Below are 21,280 nucleotides of genomic sequence, written 5' to 3' on the forward strand. Positions count from 1 at the left end.
ATCTATAGATAATAACACCACGCAAGCTCTTTATTAACACTCCAAACCATCTCTTGGTTAAACAACTTACAATACAAGATTCAATTGTATTGACCTGTAAAGTCATGGAAAGTACGGGAAAGCAGCGTCTTATTTAGTCGAAAAAAAAAAAGAAAAAACAAAAAAACATTGAACATACGCTCTGCGAAAGTGCTTGCCAAGTTATATATCATATGAAGCGTTTGTTGACTGGAATTGCGAATATTCTGCAAGCATTTGCGCAAGGATTTAATGACCACATATGGCGCCTATACCCAGCAGAAAATAGCCAGTCTTATACTGTCTTGTCTGTACAGCATAAATGACTCTCAAAAAGGAAAGAGTAACAAATGCTTGTACAGGTTGCTAGTAAATAATTTATATGCACAAAACAACCCTGTTCTGGGGGAGGCTTCACCCACAAGTTACACAACAATCGATCTAATACGTTAAATAAATATTAAACCTTCTACGTGCAAGCAAACTTCCTTCTACTGCACAATACTCACAACACATGAAAATTAAATCAAACATTTGGTGCAAAGCTTATTACTTTAACATCCAACCTTTTGGGACTCTTAGTCAGCTTTAACGGTCGCTAGGGTCCTGAGGCTTTGGTCAACGAATAGCGACACGAAAATCACGCACAACACACACGGAAAGCAAAACGTGTAAGAAAACGACCTTGAAGCCTTGTTGCTTTTCTGCGACGTTTTCCCAGCACGTTTGATGACCGAAATTTTCCATCTCTAATGCAAGTGGAAAAAACCTCGATTTGCAACCTAAAACATAGTTTATAAAGTTCTCTATTTACACACTGTCTGTATTCAGGCCTGGTCTATGTTTAACAATAATACTTAACAATTGGTTCATATGTCAGCGTGCGTTCATCGAGATACGAAGCACGCGGGAAGTTTGGAGAGCACGAAAGATGCGTAAGAGTTGCTCGAGGCGTAGCTGAGAGCAACTCTAGCTTCTTGAGTGCTCTCCAAACTTCCCAAGTGCTTCATATCTCGATGAACGTACAGCTGACGTATGAACCAATTGTTTTATAACATTTTCAACCCGAAGAAAAATTTTTTCCCCGAGGGATTTGTTTGCTGACGTCATGAGCGTGCATATGAATATACGAATATGAAGCAAGCTCGCGCAATTGAATTTGATTAGATAAATTTACTAGCTATGCTACAAAATAAATTGAAACGTGCTTTACACAAATTCAATTACAGCGACGAGAGCCTTGTATGTACAAAGATTTCGTCCAGCGATAATCTGTAACCCTACTTGACCAAAATACTTGGAAGAGAGAAGCAATAATACATTAATGTCCAAATGGATTCTACCGCACTTAGAAGTGAAAATATTAAATTATATTAAGTAAAATGTTTGTGTCAAAATTGTCTGTTTATCCTTGTACAAAACTGGTTTACTCTTCCCAATCACTAAGGCGAAAAACAGCCTCACTTCCCATTAAATAAAAGTAGAAGTATTCTCGCGGGCTCTTCTATTTGAAACATCTCGCACCACAGAGAGGGTTTTCAGTATTAAACTAGCTATGAAAAATAGTTTAGAGAAATAACTAAAAACGAATGTCGAATCTCGTTAGTGTAGTCACCTCTGTCTTTCCCTTCAATCGGTCTATAAAATTTCGGCTATAAATACTGCTCATCCAATCAAGTGAACCGATTGCAAATGGTAATAGTCAATTTAGCAGCGGCATATCTGAAGTTTAACCGCTGATGATCCGGCCGCAGCCATTTCATTCGCTGTCTGAATTTTTCTTGTTTTTCTTTCCAATTATCTTCCTCAGGGACTTGCTCATGTAGTATGGCTTTTCCGGGGAGCCGTCATTTCGCTCAGAATCCTCCACTGTATATAACAAGAATAAAACGAGAAACTTAATAGATATAAGAGCAAGCGAGCGAGCAAAGGAGCGAATGAGCGAATGATCTCACGCATAAGGTATACATCACACTCTTGCGGCTGAAAGTTTGCTAGTGGCTTCTTTCGGAAAAAAGTGATCTAATATTCATTACTAATATTCTATTCATGTCTAAGCAATTCCGATTAACAAAAATGTTGATTTTTGTGAACAGTGTCAATAACGGTTAAAGCTAAAACTGGAAAAATATTAATTTACTTCGAACAACATTACCTGCCAATAAGGGAACATGTTTTGCACCACCAATGAGTTTTGGTTGAGAAAAAAGGGCAAAATCTTCCAGGTATGATATGTAGCGCTCAAAACACGGAATTAAAAAAATGGGCACAAACACAAGTTAAACGAAACTCGTCTCGCTTTATACCCAATTTCGGTAAACAGTCATGAGGTATTTTCGGCAACGTTGTTATAATCTGTGCCGCTTTTTTTAACAAGACTTGTCATACCTAATAACCCATTACAAACGCGACTACGAAAAAAAAAACAAACTTACAGAATGAAAGGAAGACCGTATCAATAGCCATGTTGTAGACACTGAAGAAAGCTGATGCTATCATGTAGGCGCCAACAACGATGATCTTGAAAAACACAATACAGGAGAATAAGAGGACACATGCAAACCTTGAGGCGAGCCCATTCATTCCTTGGTGAATCAATAAACAAACATGTATCATGTCTGTCTTCCTACCGATCTGTCTATCTGCCCGTCTATCCGTCTGTCTGTCTGTCTGTCTGTCTGTCTGTTTGTCTGTCTGTCTGTCCGTCCGTCTGTCTGTCTGTCTGTCTTCCTACCTTTCTACCTGTCTGCCCCTCTCACTGTCTGCTTGTCTGTCTTTCTACCTGTCTGTCCGTCCGTCCGTCTGTCTGTCTTTCTACCTGTCTACCCCTCTAACTGTCTGCTTGTCTGTCTTTCTAGCCAGTTTCTACCTGTCTGCCCCTCTAACTGTCTGTCTGTCTAACTGTCTGTTTGTCTGTCTTTCTACCTTTCTGCCCGTCAACCTGTCTGTGTTTGTTTTTCTACCTGTCTGCCCGTGTGTCCGTCAACCTGTCCATCAGTTCCAGTAATCAATGAAAGGAAAGCTCTCCCATGGTCACTTCATTTGCATAACCCCGATACGAAAAACTTGTTAGCGGTTTGCTTATATCGTTGTCAAGAAACTTAGAAAGTTGGCATATAATTTATGTCATCTTGGAGACATAAACAGTTGTACTTCTTTATAAAAAATAAGACAGAATACTTACAATGACAGGGGCCAAGTAATAGTTGAGGTTTTCTTGTCGTTCGAACCAATAGAAGCTCCCAATACCTGTGTAAGGATAAACAGATAACTATAATAAATAAAAATACAACGACGGAATGGCTAATGATTAAAACTACTTGAAAACGATAGAAAATAAATTGACTCCTTCGTTTCTATACATGACAAGTAGTTAAGTGAACGATTTCCTGTTATAAACTCTCCTTAACAGCCTATGAACATACTCCATTTTGAAACGAGTTTAACCAGGCGTGGTTCTCGCGGAAAGGATGGAAAGTAACGAATTGCTGTTCCCACATACAACTTAAATTTTAATAAGGTACATTCAGCTACATTTTTTACGATTGAAATTAAGGGCCGGTTCAGTGGAAAAACTAGTGCAACTAAACCAGGAGTGGGGGTCAACTTGATTTTGATCTACCTTATTCAAAAATTGTAAATTAGGGCTAAACGGTTTGTACATTTTCATTAAGTGTTAGGCTAAACCATAGGTAGAGAACTACAAACAACACATCAACCTCCAAGTTATTTTAACCCTTTCATTCCCAAGATCTCATTAGTAATTCTCCTTACTGTCTGTCATGCAATTCTTATGATGTTAGTTCTGAGAATTTGGTATTCAATCAACTACTAATCCCCCAATGGATATTTTTCTGTACTGTCATAACTGTTCTGTTTGATATTGCATTGATTTGGTTAGGAGAAATTCTCTCTTGGTCATTCGTGGGAGTTAAGGCTGTAACAGAAAGGAGACAGACTCACCTAGGCCTGCAGCAATAGTCAACTGACCAAGAAACAGAACAAAGTCCGTTACTTTGTCCAATACGGCGACTCTGCAAATGAACAGAAATTATTAACACCAAAGCAGGTATCAGTTTCTTCCCGGTACAAAATCTCTGTAATTCTCTCCACATTATTATCGATACTTGGTTTGGAGTATACCGCCTCGTTGTTGCAAATATGTACAAAGTTACGCCCTCGTGTCTCTGTACCAGAGAAAATTAAAATTGTTATTAAACAGTTGCATCCTCAAATCAACTGTGACTAAGATACCCCCGTGAAATTGTCGATAGCGGAAACTTATGCAAATAACAGCCTGTTATTCTGAAGATCTCCTACACAACTCGGTTCATTTGACCATGAGAATTCTTTCCCGACATAATTAAGCTTTTCACCAAGATGCCCTTACCTCAAAATATTCCTCATCAGGAGGAAAAAAGCATCTTTTGCTGAGACGCAAAAATTCTTGCCGTGTACTGCAATCTGAATCAAACGAGTTGGCAAATTAGTCCATGCTTTAATCTTTCTGTTGTTTATGGGTACACAAGCAGAGGAACACATTCGAGAATAAATCTCCACCCCCCTGAGTGACCAAGACAGAATTTCTCCTTACAATATCGATACAATATCAAGCAGACAAGTGATGAGAATAAAGAAAAATATCAATCAGGGAATCATTAGTTGATCTAATACCGAATTCTCTGAACTAACATCATAAAAACTGTATAACAGACAGTACGGAGAATAACTAATTCGACCTTGGGAGGTAAAAAGATTTAAGTTGTTCACTTTTCTTCGCAAGATTTGCGAATAACATCTCAGCCAAGTACATTTGATTAAAAAATTAAGAGGAGGCAGGATCAACCATAACAAAGAGGGGGAAAATATGAAAATACGAGGGGAAAACGTTAAGTAACTAAATGACTCTATCAAATCGTTTACAAACCATAATGTAAGCATTCTTGTTGAGAAATTTCAGGAACTTCTCCAAACACCAAAAGCAACATTTAAGGCACCTAGAAGTTAAAGAAAAAATTCAAGTTACTCATGATTTCCTCAAAATATTTATAAAAAGGCATTTATTTGGAACGAAGATACTTTGCTAAATTCGATTTTAACGAATAAAGAACCTCTAACAATCTTTTCAAATAGCTGAAATTCATCTAGTTGTTACAACGACGCAACGGGATGGAATTCACTAGGGTTGAATAGTTCACGAAGCCTTAAAAAACAGGAAAGAATTCAGAGAGAATTTAGCAGAGAAAACAGTTAGCAACTTACTTTATGATGTACTTAGTAATTTCACTTTGCTCTCCTGGCCCTAAGAAAGACAAAAGAAGCAATCAGTCACCGAACACTCACAAATAAAAACACGATGGTTCTTACCCAGGGATGGTATCCGGTCATTACGCCCCATGGTCATTTCGCCCCAAAAAGGCAGTTCGCTGCATAATCGAAGTCACTTCGCTCCATACAACAGTTACTTCGCTCCGTACAAAAGTTACTTCGCTCCATGTAAGAAATTGGTGAAATATTGTCATGAACTTTTTGTTTGATGTTGGGGTTGGACTGATTTTGAACTTGTGTCAGTTCAGATTTATTAACTAATGCAGCTTCCAATCGCGTTCGCTTACACTTGGTAACACGAAATATCATTTCGTTCGATTAATTTCCTCAACACGAATTCTTATGAGTTGTAATCCCTCGAAACCCCCTTTTAGAAAAGGTTACGAGTTTGAATAAAGATAAACTTAAGTTTGCGTAAATTCTTCGGCTTTTTCAAGGAATTTATATTTTTATGGAAAGAATTGTCATGTTTTCAGTTTTTGCTGCATGCATTCTATGTATTGGCATGTATTGCATTGTTGATCATTTGGTGGCTCCTAAAGGAGCCGTTTGTTTTTTGTTTGTGATGGTTTATCAGCCTAGTCCCTCGGTGCATTCAGGTAAGAGTAGGCTTTCAGCAACCGCTTAGCGGACCGTTCGTTTAAGTTTTTGAAATTCAATCGACAATCGATCAACGAGCGCATCAACAACATCGGCATGGCGTCAAGATCGTATTTATAAATCGGACGACTATAACGCACAATCTTGTAAGCATATATACACTTGAAATATGAGCGCATTTTGAGTGCATCAAGATCGTATTAATAAATCGGACGACTATAACATACAATCTTGTAAGCATATATACACCTCTTGAAATTCGAGCGCATTTTGAGCGTACCAACAACATAGGCATGGCATGGGGGACAGAGAGAGATTAGAGCCAGTGAAACGAACAATTACAAACATGTCGTCAAGATCGTATAACATCAGTTAGGCAAGTACAATCTTGTAAGCACATATACACTTGACTTGTAAAATGGAGCGAACTAACTTCGATTATGGAGCGAACTGACTTTTGGTTGAAGCGAAGTGACTAGGGGCGAAATGACCGTAAAACCCGGGGATATACAACATACAGACGTTACCTCTGAGCTTGTGATCGATGTACTCCAGTGCTGCTCGGATCAACTGAACGATGGCAATGATAAGAGACCCGAAGGCCAGTGAACCAGTATGGTACCTTCAGAGAGAGAGAGAGAGAGAGTAGTGGTAAATTTGATTGCTCTATCACTTCACCAACTCGCTATGACCTGGGTTCGAGCCCTGAATCCGGCGTCACATGTGGGTTTAGTTTGTTATTTGTTCTCGTCTTAGATCCCAGGGTTTTTTCCCTTCCATATCCAATTAGACACGGAAATAGCGGTGGACAAAGGGCCATTACGTGGAGGTGCAGCTGACAGAGGGAATTATCAGCGACTAGTATTTGGACAATTTTCAATTCAGGGTCGAAAGTAACCCGGAGTTAATTTGGCTTTGCTTTACTTCGATGAGAAATTGTTCCAGAAAACTCGCACCACTTTCAGATTAAAAACCAAACCCAATCGCATGGCGCTCTGATAATTACTCTTAACTGTTATGATTACACTGAATATCTTACGAAGAGGCCGGCAGAGACGTTGAGCGGTATAAGACAGAGCCGTTGAAGAACACAAAAGGAGTAGATTGGTGGAGTTCACAATAACCGATCACAGTGCGACGAAAGTAAAGCAATAAAAGGTTGCATTTACAATAACAAATTGCAGTCAAAGCTTCAAATACAGTCCAGGAGAGTCCATAAGAGAGGAAAAAAATATCAGAAAAAAACGAAATATCAGCGTTACGAAGTTACCTGGGTAGTTTACACAAAACATGACTAAGAGATAAAGTTCTACAACAATTTCATGTAAAATATCCTACCTTAGAGTTCGGAAGAATGATGCTGTCACTGCAAATTTTGGTATGTCCTGCGATACAGATTGAACAACAAAATTAGTTTGGCAGTACATTTCCCAGTCAAGAAATAAAGCGTTCAAGTAGTGAAAAAAGCCAAAAAATAAATTACAAAAAACTGTGAACCAACACAAAGAATCAACTGCAGATTCACGTAATTTTACTAAGAAAAAACAAAAAACAACTTTTTGTGAACACTCACGGTCTTCTTGTCCCAAGCCCAGTAATAGGAGGCAAATGCACCCGCCAGTGCACACTGGCCTAGGGCAATGATGAAATTCATGAGCCAGAACCAGCCAAACAGATGGTAGACTTGCATGCGGAACAAATGGCTGGAAGAGATAGATGAAAAAGAAAGATTCTTAACAGCTCTTGTATCTAAGTGAATGATCTGGCCGGCGGAGGACCAATCTGTTCGATTTGACCAGTAAAATAACAAGTTACTTTTACAAGTGACTAGCACCTTTACATATATTCCCGTGTGTCATTGGCCTAGTCTAATAAGTTTGGTTTTATCCACTTTATCCAATGTAAATCGGTCACCGTAAAGAGTTTCTATAGCTGAAGTTTCGAGCGTTAATCCTTCGCCAGAGTGAAACTAGTTCAAGTATGTATGTCAGGGCCACAGAGAAGTAGAAAGATGTGTTCACCAGCTATGGAAATGTTCATTGTTAAATAATCATGGCACTTCGTTTCGAGGAAGTCAAGACTTTGTTACTCACTCATCGTTTGCAAAGTCCACAAAATTGCATGTATAGTTGCTGGCAGATCCTATTGCATCTTTTATTTCCTAGAAATGATCGACAGAGAATTAGACAAGAAAGGCTTAGATCCCAACTCATCAACAAAGAAGTTTTGGAGAAATCAAAGGAGTTTTGGGGAATTCAAGCGAAGGAAACCCAAAAGCATTCAAATATCTCCACCTGAGTACACACTTGTCCATTTTGAGTGTCGTTGGACACAACTTGGTACTGTGGATCACCAGCAGTGACAAGGAAGCTTTAATTGTTAAGGAGGTCAATTAAGACAGTTGGTATAAACAAAAATTCGATCTTCTGTGACAATGAGAGATAATGCAAGCTCGGCAACACTTGATGTTATGAGAACAGAGGACTGTATTGTGAGGAAATCAAGTGAAAAGTGAAACAAAATGGTCTGCTATAACTGGAACCGTGTTTGTGACTGTGATGATGGTGAAAATCACAGCATAGGTAGAAATGTGGAGAAAAAGAGGAATGGTGCATCAACTTAAAAATTTGGGGGCAGGGGTTGGTCACTGTGCTCATGACAGCCCCTGGGATAACCAGCCCCCAGCTCACCACTGAGGGCGTGGTTTTAGGAGTCTGGAGTCTAAAAAGGGTGTATAATTTTATCACCCAAATGAACCCCACCCAAACATCCAATCACACCCCCCAAACCCACAACACATCCAGCCTTGCAGTTGTTAACTAGTAACCGCCAATGTTAAAGTTAAACAACATTTCAAAAGTCAAAGGATACGCTAAGACACCAACAAACCATCCAAACAGTAAGATCTGGAGCAGCCAAGGAATAACAGGGAAAAACAGACTAAATGGCATGGCAGATACAGCCCTACAAGAGCAAAGGAAATTACATTTTGAAATGAAAATGAAAACATACATACAATTCACATTAAATGCATGAAAACATAGATTGCATTAACAACAACGCAATGTTGTGACATTCAAGGAAGAATGTGGGTGCAGTCATCATACCTGCTTCCCTCTTTGATGATCTGAATTGCAATAGAAATCCTCTTGTATAAAGCCAGCAGAATCAACACCAGAATTCCAAGGATAACCCCAAGAATAATAGCTGCAACACAAGGAAATGACTGTCACTTCATCTGCATATTATAGACAGACGTTTTCATTATGATGATTTTACACAAGGAGTGCCACAGATAACTTCCTAAGCTTTTACTAAACCTTCTCTTTTTTCTGCCTTGGTTTAAATTTTTGGCCAAATTTTAATTTTAAAGTTCCCCTGTTTCAGAATATGGTAACAAATTAAAAATGTCAAAAGTGTGCACAAACTGATTTCAAGCAATGCCACAACCAAAATATATTCAACATCAAAGGCATTGTCACTCATCATGAGTGAAACATAAGTAGTTACATGTATTAATTTAAGGATTGCCTCAAATAGATTGTTGAATTTTTGTCAGACCTTGAATAGGATGGAAAAGTTGCAAACTGGTACACTGTGTTATAGTCTAAAATAAGGTAACCATTTTGAGAGGTTTGCCACACACTCCTACCCACCATTAGTACTAGTGCCTCCCCAAGGCCATCAGTGCCCAAGAGAAAGACAGCACAGTCTATGACTATTAGTCTATATGACAAGTCGGCTAACAATACAAAATTGAATATTTGAGACTAGAATTTTGCCATAAGTGCTATTAATTGCATTAAAAATTTAATTTTGCATCTTGGACATTGGTAGGAGGGAAGAGCTACAGCATTGTATGCATAAAATAAGTGTTTTTACTTACTCAGCCAGTACCAAGTTTTTTCACTGTTAGCATATGAATCAAGACCAGAGGACACACTCAGAACAGTGATTGTGGTGTTACCAGAGTTGGATGACAGTTCTTTGTACTTTGTCCATGAATAATAAACAGCTAAATGTTAAAAAAAAATATATATATATATATTGCATGAATTTCAGTGTGTTGATTACCACCTGTCGTGACTATCCATAAAGAGCTCTTCTCAGTCTTAAAGGTGCTGCTAAATATTAAAAAGTGGATTTACACGCACTCCACCCATATCATCTGAATAAAAATAATTCACATCATTAATTGTATCAAACATTTTCCAGTAACAAGGCACTTAATTTTTGGGCTGCAGCCAAATTAAAATTAATTTTATTGCAATTTCCTGAGCCTGTATAGAAAATTGTAATTTATTTTCTGCAAGATTGAAGAGTTTGTCACTCAAGACCGTGACTATTCTAAAACCCTCCTTTAAAAAGATGATGGGATTCCACTATATTGTATTTCTTGAACATCCTCTAAAATTGTCCCTGACTTGTCATCAATAAAATACTAACAACAAAAGACTATAGCCTTGTCTCTACCACAGTAATCCCAGCCCTCAGCTGTGGAAAAAAGATCTTCACAAATTTTACTAGGTGGAGGAAGCCAAAACTGTTTAAGAGGCTCCTAAACTTGTTCAAATGATGCAATATTTCCCCAACGGATGTCAGAACCTATTTGATGGATGAGGAACAGCTTCCAAAACAGCTCAAACAGCTGCCCAACTCAACAGAATGGCTGAAAAATGGCAGGTGAACAGAATTCTCTCAAAAACAGGAACTAGTTCCTATATGTTCTCCTATGGAAGTTTTCATTTACTTACCAAACAATTTCCCAGAAGAATTCAATAACAGAAGTGAAAAATAGGCTTCAAGCAAGTGGTGGCTGGGGTGACTTTTTTCTGAAGTCCACTCTACTAGCACATTATCAGCTTTGGACTGTATTAAGTTAAACATTAAATTTCACACTTACAGAAGCCAAGTGCAGTCAAAACAGCATAGATGGTCACCCACACCACAAGTCCAGCAATCCACCTGAAAATGAAATTCCACCGATATGAAGTTTAATTGGTGTGTTTTTGTTTTACTCTGTTGCACTTTAAAAAAGAGCCATAATTATCACATTATCACATCAAAAAACAAATCAAGTATCTGCAGTCTCACCTCATGACAATAATATACAAGAAAGAAGCCACCATCGCAATTCCCATGGCGCTGTTTAAACAAGACACTCAGTCAGCTGTGCATTCAATCTCACCAAGATCGTAAGCCCAAACTTGCTCTACTACCTTAACCCTTTCACTCCCAAGATCTAATTAGTAATTCTCCGTACTATCTGCCATACAATTCTTATGATGTTAGTTCAGAGAATTTGGTATTGGATCAACTAATCATCCCATGATTGACATTCTTCTCTATTCTCATCACTTGCCTGCTTGATATTGTATTGATATTGTAAGGAGAAATTCTGTCTTGGTCACTTGTGGGAGTGAAAGGGTTAATGCAACGTTACCTGTACATCATACACACAAAACAAGGAACAACTGGTGGTTTTACATACTTAACACGAGTTTTTCACAGCCAATCAAAATTCACAAAGGAAATATATCTTTCATTTCAGGCATTACTCTTCAACTAATAGATAGCTACTAATTTATACAAAAAGAACAGAGTTCAGGTGGCCGCAATAAAAAAGCAGTAGTAGTGCCTATGAAGAATGAGGTTTGTAAAAAGGAATATTGGGTATACAACTGGATATATCAATCAACAACCTTGCAAAGTGTTCATCCAAAATTTATCACTAGCCAACCAAGAAACCAAAAAAATATCTAGCTGTGATGTTTTGTCACTGTACTTACGCCAGAATCCAGTACCAGGATTCCTGCACATCTTGTATGATCTACCGCAAACATTAAAAAGCAAAAATTGTTACTTTGATGTTAATGTATCTAAGCACAGGTGCAGATAACAGAAGGCTGAGAAGTATTATCTTAAGTTTAAATTGTTCCTACCTTCTGACCGAGGTTCTGCAGGTTCAGCAATGCCTGAACAGCTCTAAAGAAGGTAAACCAAAGATTAGTAAGTTTCAAACCTGCAGTTACATGATTATTTCCTAATTAATATTGTTTTGTGATGGTGAGCCGATGAAACACTTGTATTAGCCCTTTACACCCTTACATCAGTATCCATATTCTCCATACTGTTCTCCATACATTTCCTTTGGTACAGACAAGGAGAATTTCTTTAACAATCAAAACTTGATTGGTTGGCAATCACTTCCTTTGTTCTCATAATCTTAGTAAATTATTCAGAAAGATTACTGTAAGGAGAAATTAAATGCTGGTCACTTGTACGGTTTACAGGATGAGGCACAAGTTAAATACAAAAATTCTGATACTAGACGGAAACAGCAAATGTTTGTTGAAAATAAATCCCCTTTGAGGTTCATAGCTTATTCTTAAGTCTGTTGCAAACTGGATGGTTCAGTGTTTCCTTACAGAGATCCTTCTTTTACTTCTTCAGCAGTGACATTTGATCCATCTGCTGATTGCAGCTGATCTCCCAAACTGGTTGTTAATGCATCTCCAACTAGTGTTGGTATGCAACGGTTCAGGACTGTTAAACAAAGCAAATGCATAGATATCTTAAAGCTATTTTCAATTATGTTAAAACAGAAGGTGTTTGTGTCCTCCATGAGTAAAATTTTATTGAATAAATAATACATTTCTGAAGAAATAGTGGTGCTGCATTGCAAAAGGGGGGGGGGGGAGGTTGATATACAAGATAATTTGGTTTTGTCAAACTGATTGAGTTAATAAAACCAAAATTATAAAATTTTATTGGTCAGGTACCTAAGACATAAAATATAAAAAAAACTGTTGTAAGAACTGCCTTAATCTTCCATTGGCTCTACCCACTTCCTGCCCTTCCTTGTATTATTGATGTAACAATGTTTTAGTGCATTTCCTCCTTCCATAATTAAGCAAATAAATGAAAAAAAAGCCATAAAAAAATACAGACTCACAGCACATAAGTCTTAAGGTCTGAGTACACAACCTATTGAGTCTCTTCTACTGGCCCTTTATTAGCCTCACTCAAAAGTACATAACCAAGAGTGTCTATAGGTTATATGCTTCTGTCTCTATGTAAAGCTCATCTTTATGTCATAATATTAACAAACATTATATTTCATATACTCACCATCAGAACTTTTGAGGATATATGGAGCACACCTCTTGTTTCTGACTAAGTCTAAGCGCTCCTGTTAAGTTATAAACAACACCAAGATAAATTGTGTTGAGATCCCCAAGGGGCTTGGCCAAAAAACCAGTAGAGAATTTACACTTAAAAAATGCAAAATACACTGCTAAAAAAATCATTAGAGATAGTCAAGTGTGAAAGATACAATAAATATTAAACTTCATGAACAATCCAAAAGGTGCAAACAATAAGACAATATCAGATGAAAAGTACTTTCTGAGCTAAAATGCTCATGCCACATTTATTATAATTTTAGATCCAGCGATAAATTTACTTATATTTTTATGGGTTGAAAGCTAACAGAAATTACCTGATAAGATGGATTTAAACTGTTGACATCAATGTCATAGTCACAAACAAGGTCTGATACATTCCCAGTGAGTGCAAAAGCATTTTTGTCAGGGCAACTCTTCACACAGCGCTAGAACAGGGTGAATTGCAAAAAAATACATTTTAATTAATAACATAAAGCAACATGGTCATGAGCAATTTTCTTAAATTTATCACTTATTATAACTTAGTTGATTTCATTATTGAAAACCAGGTAACACCATCCCCAAAACTTGTTTCATAACTTGTTTCATTCATTTGTATCATATTGTTATAATGAATTATCATCTTCCTGATTGATTAATGATGAGTGAAGAAGTAGGTAACAGAAAGCAATAAAGGATTTTGACATCACCTTTGCCTGAAATTTGATAAGTTTCTAAAACATGATAAAATTTGAAAAAAAAAAATTGGAAAGTTCAAAGTAACCTAAGTTTGTGATTTTATTGAGAACACGACAAAATCATGTATCATGCCTTAAGCTTGAGATATTTTGAAATATTTTCAAAACACCAAAGTACACTTGACTTCATACAATTTCCTGTTATACATAAGAAATTAAAAAATCACAAATATAAGTGCAATGACTAATGAATTTTTTAGCCTTAGGATTATCATCAGTGCAATGTGCTCAAAAGTACTGTTTGTAAATGTCATTCACCATTCTTCATCTAAGGTTCTCTACTCTGAAAAAATTTCATAAAAAATTTAACCCTTTATAATCCAACATTAGTATGCATATTCCCTGTCATGTTCTTCATATATTTTTTAAAATGTTGACCATGAGAATCTGCTTAACAATCAAGAGCTTCTCCATTGGTGATCATTTCCTTTATTCTTGTGTTCTTTGATTTAATTCAGGGGTGAAATTGAATGGGGAAATGAGATGCTCATGACATTTGGCAGATTGGTTATCAGGCTATAATGGCCAGAAATTGATTTGCACACAGGATTGTTAATTAAATTTGATTGCATCAACAACTGATGAATTATAAATTTTAAATAACAATTCCAAATTAAATGACCCAAGTGTCCTTTTCTCCATGTACCCAAGTGTTTAGACCACTGTATTAATACAACAAGTCAGAGAAGTGGTGTGGGAGGTACTTATTAAAAAGAAGATAGTATACCCTTTAACCTTGTCTCAAAGGTACCATTTAGATGGATTAAAAAATGGGAAGAGTTCCAAGCAGGGAGTGGAGGGCTCATATAAGTTGGATTTTAAGTTATTCATCATAATCACCTGTTTTGTGGGACAAGATGCCCCAAAGAGATTGGTTGCAACTTGAGTGACTGCAGGAAGACATTCCGTCAAGTCAAAGAAAACCAGTTTAGGCCGATCCCTTCAAAGCAAAATGTTAATATTAAAAGGAACATCGTGATAGCATCATACATATCTCATTTGTGATTACTTGAACAAGCAGTACTGTTCAAATGTAAGTTGATAGTCCCTGACACCCTGATCCTCAGTTCTCTTTGAGAATAAGTGAAAATGGTGGATTTTGACCACACCTACTGCAATGTCAAATTTCACAATTTCATTGGAATCTTTTTTAATTACATTTTTTTTCCAATAAGCTACGTTCTGATCAATAAAGTTGTGAATGTGAAAATATAAAATTTTGAACAATACTGTGATAGATGTATTTTTGCAGGAAAATGTGCAATTAAGTTTCCAGGAACATCTAAATTCAAGCTGAAAAGAGGACAAAATATTCAGCTCTAGTATCAGAAAAAGTTGCCAGTGACATCCACCAGTCTTAAGTAAAACAATCATTATCCTGTTGTCCTGTACAAAATACATATCAAGATAATGAACTTACTTGACAATCTCATCGTAACCACAGATATTTCCTAAAAGAAGACATGTCTTAATGATTACAGATTGAAATTTAATGCTTTGTCTTAAGTAAAAGTGATGATGCATTGATCTGTCCATGAAAAAAATTTATTTTGTTCCAAACAATTTTATTCAATAACAATCAATGCTGCTCCAAAATGAAAAAAAAAGTCAATACAAAGAAAATTGTTAGGAAGCTTACAACTAATTAAATTTGATCATGATTGTAGTTGAAAATGATTTCAGGTTAATTAAATAAGTCAAATTCTGTTTTATTTCACAGTTTTTTAAAAATGAATTTGTTTGTTATAATGTAATGGAACAACAGGAAAATATAAATCAAACTGGTTTAAAAAAATGTTTTGACCTAAAATTCATTCCATACAACAACATGCTTTCCTGTAAAGTAATCTCACAAATTTAACATCAACCAGTGGTTATATCCAAATACAATACTATAAAAAACCGTTAAAGGAGGAATTGTTTATATAATCTCTAAGAAAACAAATACCAAAACATTTCCCCTGAGTGTAAAATCAATTTCATGTGTAGCCACTTACCATCAGAATCAACAGAATTCAGCAGCTTGTATGGATTACCTTTTATATATGCTGCGATAAAAATGTTCAGCAAACATTGTTAACACCCAGAAATTTATATATCAATACATATGTATATATATATATATATATATATATATATATATATATATATATATATATATGTACATATTCTCCTTTTAATCTGACTTCAGATCTCAACAAGTCAACAATAGCTAAGAACAATTCACACAGTAACTAGCATATTTAATTTGCATTGTAGCCTTGTTAAGTTATATCAAACATCTTTTGTGTACATTTTAACAATAGGTCATTTCCAAGATGCTTAAAGCCTTGGCTTTCAAGTTTGGGGTAATAAAGTGTGAAGCCTTTGATGTAAAGAGATCTAGGTTCTGCACCTAGCCTCATTTTGAAAGAAAGGTTTTTGGAACAAAGGAAGAGCCTGCTCAAGGGTATGATAAACCTTATACTAAACATTCTCTTCAGTATACAGTAAAGGCACACACAGTCAAAAACTACATGTCTCTCATGCAACATTGTAGTCTGATTGTATGTATGAGTATAGTCTTGAGAGGCATTGTTGTTGGTACCAGTGACTGAAGTTTCCATACTGTGAGCAGTAGTCATCATTAGAGTTACAAATATATTAAGAAAATATAATATGATGTACTAACCTACAATTCCCAGGGCTATCATGCCAACAATGTAAAGAACAAAGAGAATGCAACATATACAGTCAGTGCAGCTCCTAAAAAAGCCAAAATATAATCATTAAAATTGTGGGCCATTTGATATCAAATCAGACATAACAACCCATTGAACCATAGCCTATTAGTTTCACTTAAATTTATGTTTCTCAGAGAGAACAACTAAATGAATCCCTTTGATTCACTTTATTTCTTTCTTTTCTTAAATTTTCCCCTCACATAAATCAATAAAAGAGCATGCATTTCTATATCAGCCTGAGCAAGATAACATCATTTCTTTCTTTATAGCTACTGTAACTAAAACTCTCAGAGAACCATGAACATTATAATTCTCTCCAGACAGGTCAATTGGGCAGTGACCAATCACAATAAAGTTCAGGACCCACAAATACACCTCCAAACCACAAACTGATTAATATTGTCTGCAGATTAGTTTTCTAATTCCCCTGATTGGCTTTTTCTGCAGAGAACAGCCACATTCCATATACTGATAAATTCTACTTTCTTGTGTCCACATGTTTAGAAGTAATTCCCAGCAATAATCACCTTGCATTCTTAAAAAACACTGAACACTTGTTTTGAATGACATTTATAAAAGTCAAATACAAAATACATTTATGGTGGTATTTAAACACAGATGTACAACACTTACCCTATGGTTTACACTTGTTAAATGAGAAATATGTGTAGCTTAGTTTGGTATAGAAACCTCAGATATTGCAAGAACTACCTATATTAATTGTGTCTCATTTTCAAAGAGGTCGCATTAGTTGATGCTGTTTATGCTTTATACATACTGAGACTCCAAACAAACAGCTGTTTCCCATTTGATACTGACAATTGCTGTTCTGAAATTCTGTATACATCTGCTAAGGTATCATTTACTTATATAGCTATTCAAAGGGAAGTAATCAAGATATTTTCTTAGCATTATGCAAGACTGTTAGGAACCAGTACACATTTACCTGTTTTTTATTGGCCCATTAAATGTTGGATCAAATGGTTTAGGATTTCCTATAGTTAGAGAAAAAATTATCAAGAACTTGTTGATGATATAAACATAGGCAAGTAAGAAATAGCTTGTGTAAATAATTATAAATTATTTACTGAAATGGAAGTAAACAACCACTACTCACCCCCACCTTAGTGAACAATTCTGATGGGTCTGGTAGATCAATTTTCTGGCTGAATTGTTTACTTGTAAAATAATGTGGACCCAGCTCAAGCTATTTAGCAATTTACTATCAGACTTTACCATTGGGCCTGTGCAGTTTCATCATCACCATTTCCTTTTCCCTTGGCAATTTATAAGTGCAACATTCCCTAAAGCTAAAAGTCTGAGACATTTGTTACTGCTGAGCAGTGTTTACTAAATGTAAAATATAAACCTAATTTGGCAAAAAATTGGAACATCAAACTATCAGGTGGCAAATTTCCCCTTACACTTCAAGCCTGTGACTGCCTTGTATAGCTTCGTCATAATCCTACCGGCCAAAACAGGTTATTTGCTGTCTTTGCACACGAAATGTTGTGTGAACAGGATTATTGTATCGTGTCGGTCAACACACCTCACTTATACATTTCACATAACAAAGTTTTGCATGCATATAACATCAACATGTTCCTGAAGCAGATCTCTATTCAATGAGAAAATCGATCTAACATTAACTGCGACTAACTCTCGAGCTGCACTGATTTTTCAAAGATGCATTTACGAGGATCCTGTCCGAACAAGGAAGTTGTTGTTAGGGGGCAATCAAATTTCACCGTTGTGATACATGAAGATCACGCGCGTACGTAAGAAGGGCAAATTACACATCTACCCAGTCAATTACATCTAAAAGGATTTGTAAAAATTGTTGTAAATGGTAGTTAAGTAAAATTTAGCCTTAGGACATCTCAATAAAACGGACTAAAATTTAATTGCGAGCCACCGCGATTAACTCATTCAATTGCAAGGCGCGATGCACTTTTTTTTAGGTATTTTTAGGTATTCATCTTAGTTTGCCCGCTCTTTAATACAGTATAATTTCCAGTACACATCGCAACTGCAACTGTAACCCTTAAAATCGAATATTGTTAGCCTGGAAATAAGAAGTAACATCCTCGGATGAAACTACCAAGTTAAGCTAATATCGCGTTTGTTTACAGAGCTAAACTTTGTACACACGTACCCCACTTGCCAGCTTTTCCGCCTCTCTTATCCCCTCCTTTCATCTCCACATTATCAGTCCTTTCATCGTCGCTATTTTTTCCACAACAACCCATCTTCGTCAAAGACACTGCTGCTCAAAAACTGTCTTAAATGAGAGTTCAACGTTATAAACCACGAAAAGATATGACGTCGTGATACTTTACTGAAAGCGGAAAGTAGATGAGCTTTCATGTAAAATTAGTCCGCTCACGTCATTGGATGACACATATCACGTGCTAATGCAGAAGTCCTTTGTGAGGAGCTGTCTGACGTCTATTGTTTATCCCTAACATACATCGTCGCTAGTAGCAACAAAGCGGAATGACGAACGAACTTAAACGTTTGCTGTTGAAAAAAGATCCAAGCAACATGATGGATCTGTACTTGGAGATCTTACTATAGGGCTTGCTTGATTGTTTAAATGAATTCCGCTTCGAGAGCCTTTAAAACCTTTTCAAGGAAAAAAATTAGGCACAGCTGCCCCCGGCTAAATTCACATACTCGTCACGAAATGGGAGACCTCGAGGCCAAAGTAATTTTAGCATTTTTCCGGGGGTAAAAACTTAAACGGGTTTCCTACACATTTTTTATATCCTCAAAAATTTCATGGTGAACTTCAACAGAGGGGATATGGAAAGTGAGTCAATTTCCAATGAGATGTGCTGGGGGGAAAAAAACGTGGAAGTCTTATTCAGTTGTACAAAAACTCTAAAAAAGCTCATGACGATTAAGATAAATTCTAACCCAAACAACTCAAAATTTTGACTCACAGGCATCACTTATTCACACGTTTTCCATTACAGATAGTTTAGATTCACTTATCCGTAATTGATATGGACTGACCATCAAGTCAAGCTTCGTCAAACTTGGCGCAGGCAAAAGGGCGTAACATGACGCCTTTGACATTTTGATTTTGTTTAGATAATATCTAACCTTCCTTCCTTTAAAATAGTTTATTTTTTCTTATTCCTTCATTTCTTTTAGTGATAACTTACACAATGCCGGGATTTCGTGATAATAATGTTTATTAGGTTTAGGAAAATGGTAAGCTTATGGCCTTCTCCACGATGTTGAGCAAAGGACTTTAGAGGGAGGCATTTTAAGCTCTGTGTTTGGGGCGTCAATGACCGGGTTTCGGCGGGCTGGCGCTCCGTCAAACACGAAGATCACTCCCTCCTCCAGATCCAGATTTCTTCTCACCTGCGCCAGGAAGTTATCGAAACGCGCAGCATTCATTCCGCCGACAGCTGCTGAGGAAAACACAAGTCCACTGATAAGCGATATTGCCATGGTCACAGTCAGGCCCTCTCTCCCTACCGCGCTCTACCGTGACTTCTGGCCGTCCAAACGTTGTAGCCGCATTCGTTAACAAACACAAAGTGGCGCACTACGGCATGGTTCATAAACCAGGTTGCGTAATCTACTTGCTTGATCAGCACATCAGGTCTGTTTCTGTCAGCAGGAAGGGGCCTTACCAGTTTCACTCCAAACACTTGCAGTCATGGATCTTGGGTTTTAGTGGTGTAGCCGTTTCCTCAGTTCACAAAAAGACGGAGGTAATAATATTTACATCCTGGTTCACCAAGATATCTAATATAAAGAAGTTCTCTTTTGCCAATACCATCATTGAACTAACTGAGAGAGAGTTTGTGATCTTTGTGTTAATTTAGATAAAGGCCTATCACTGACATACTATATAAACGAGACGTGTAAGAAAGCAACTAACGCCATCACGTCCATGGGTCGCATTCGCAAATACATCACCAAGGAAAATCTCAAACTGTTAGTTAATGCACTAGTAATATCACGTCTAGACTACTGTAATAGTATCCTTTATGATCTCCTAAAACAGGAACTGGATAAACTTCAAAGAATTCAAAACAATGCAGCACGTCTTATTACCGGAACCACAGGCAGCCCAATCTCCAGCTGTGAGAGGATCATCTTGCACAAAAACAGTCATAGCGGAATTATAAGAGCTTGTATGAGAATATTTACGACCGCTCTGAGGAATAAAAAAAATACGTCAAATTCTCAATACAAATACCTCACCTTACTTCCACAGCCTATCGCTTATTATCTGGCCGCTTACTTTGATGAAAAGAACCCATTTTAGCGAGTTGCCCATTTCGAGGTCTTCAAGACTCTTCAACGTACAGAAGAAAAGCCCTTTTCTTATATACGTTCTTTTCATCAAAGTAAGCGGTCAGATAACAAGAGATACGCTGTGGAAGTAAGGTGAGGTATTTTTACTGAGAATTTGACGTATTTTTTATTCCTTAGAGCGGTCGTGAATATTCCCATACAAACTCCTATAATTCCACTATGAGCAAGATGATCATCTCACAGCTGGAGCTTGGGCTGCCTGTGATCGAACCTGCCCTTCGAGAAAGCTAGGTACAGTTCCTCGTAAATTAAATCAAAAATAAAATTTCCGAAACAAGAATGTTTTGAGGGCAGATTTAAAAGATGAAGAGATGTTTTATTTTTAACAGAATCCGGTAGACTGTTC

The 21,280-nt window shown here is 36.9% G+C and overlaps 1 protein-coding gene across 1 annotated transcript; it reads right to left on the reverse strand.

The window, feature by feature from the left end:
* Positions 1 to 3: 3 nt before the first annotated feature.
* Positions 4 to 18,999, reverse strand: LOC113669064 (choline transporter-like protein 4). Its single transcript, XM_027185054.2, has 28 exons — positions 18,749 to 18,999; positions 17,540 to 17,588; positions 16,542 to 16,615; positions 15,868 to 15,918; positions 15,291 to 15,321; positions 14,711 to 14,810; positions 13,448 to 13,558; positions 13,078 to 13,138; positions 12,375 to 12,492; positions 11,889 to 11,931; positions 11,736 to 11,776; positions 11,041 to 11,091; positions 10,850 to 10,911; positions 9,833 to 9,961; positions 9,054 to 9,153; positions 8,818 to 8,910; positions 8,241 to 8,316; positions 8,040 to 8,107; positions 7,520 to 7,649; positions 7,285 to 7,331; positions 6,474 to 6,568; positions 5,281 to 5,320; positions 4,946 to 5,015; positions 4,409 to 4,482; positions 3,982 to 4,052; positions 3,203 to 3,267; positions 2,454 to 2,538; positions 4 to 1,887 (listed from the first exon to the last, which is right to left on the reverse strand). The coding sequence occupies exons 1-28, from the start codon at positions 18,840 to 18,842 to the stop codon at positions 1,778 to 1,780; spliced, it is 2,139 nt and encodes a 712-aa protein (XP_027040855.2). The 5' UTR covers positions 18,843 to 18,999; the 3' UTR covers positions 4 to 1,777.
* Positions 19,000 to 21,280: the final 2,281 nt, after the last annotated feature.

The sequence above is a fragment of the Pocillopora damicornis genome, chromosome 4 (assembly GCF_964200805.1).
Source record: "Pocillopora damicornis chromosome 4, jaPocDami1.2, whole genome shotgun sequence".
NCBI classification, from domain to species: domain Eukaryota; kingdom Metazoa; phylum Cnidaria; class Anthozoa; order Scleractinia; family Pocilloporidae; genus Pocillopora; species Pocillopora damicornis.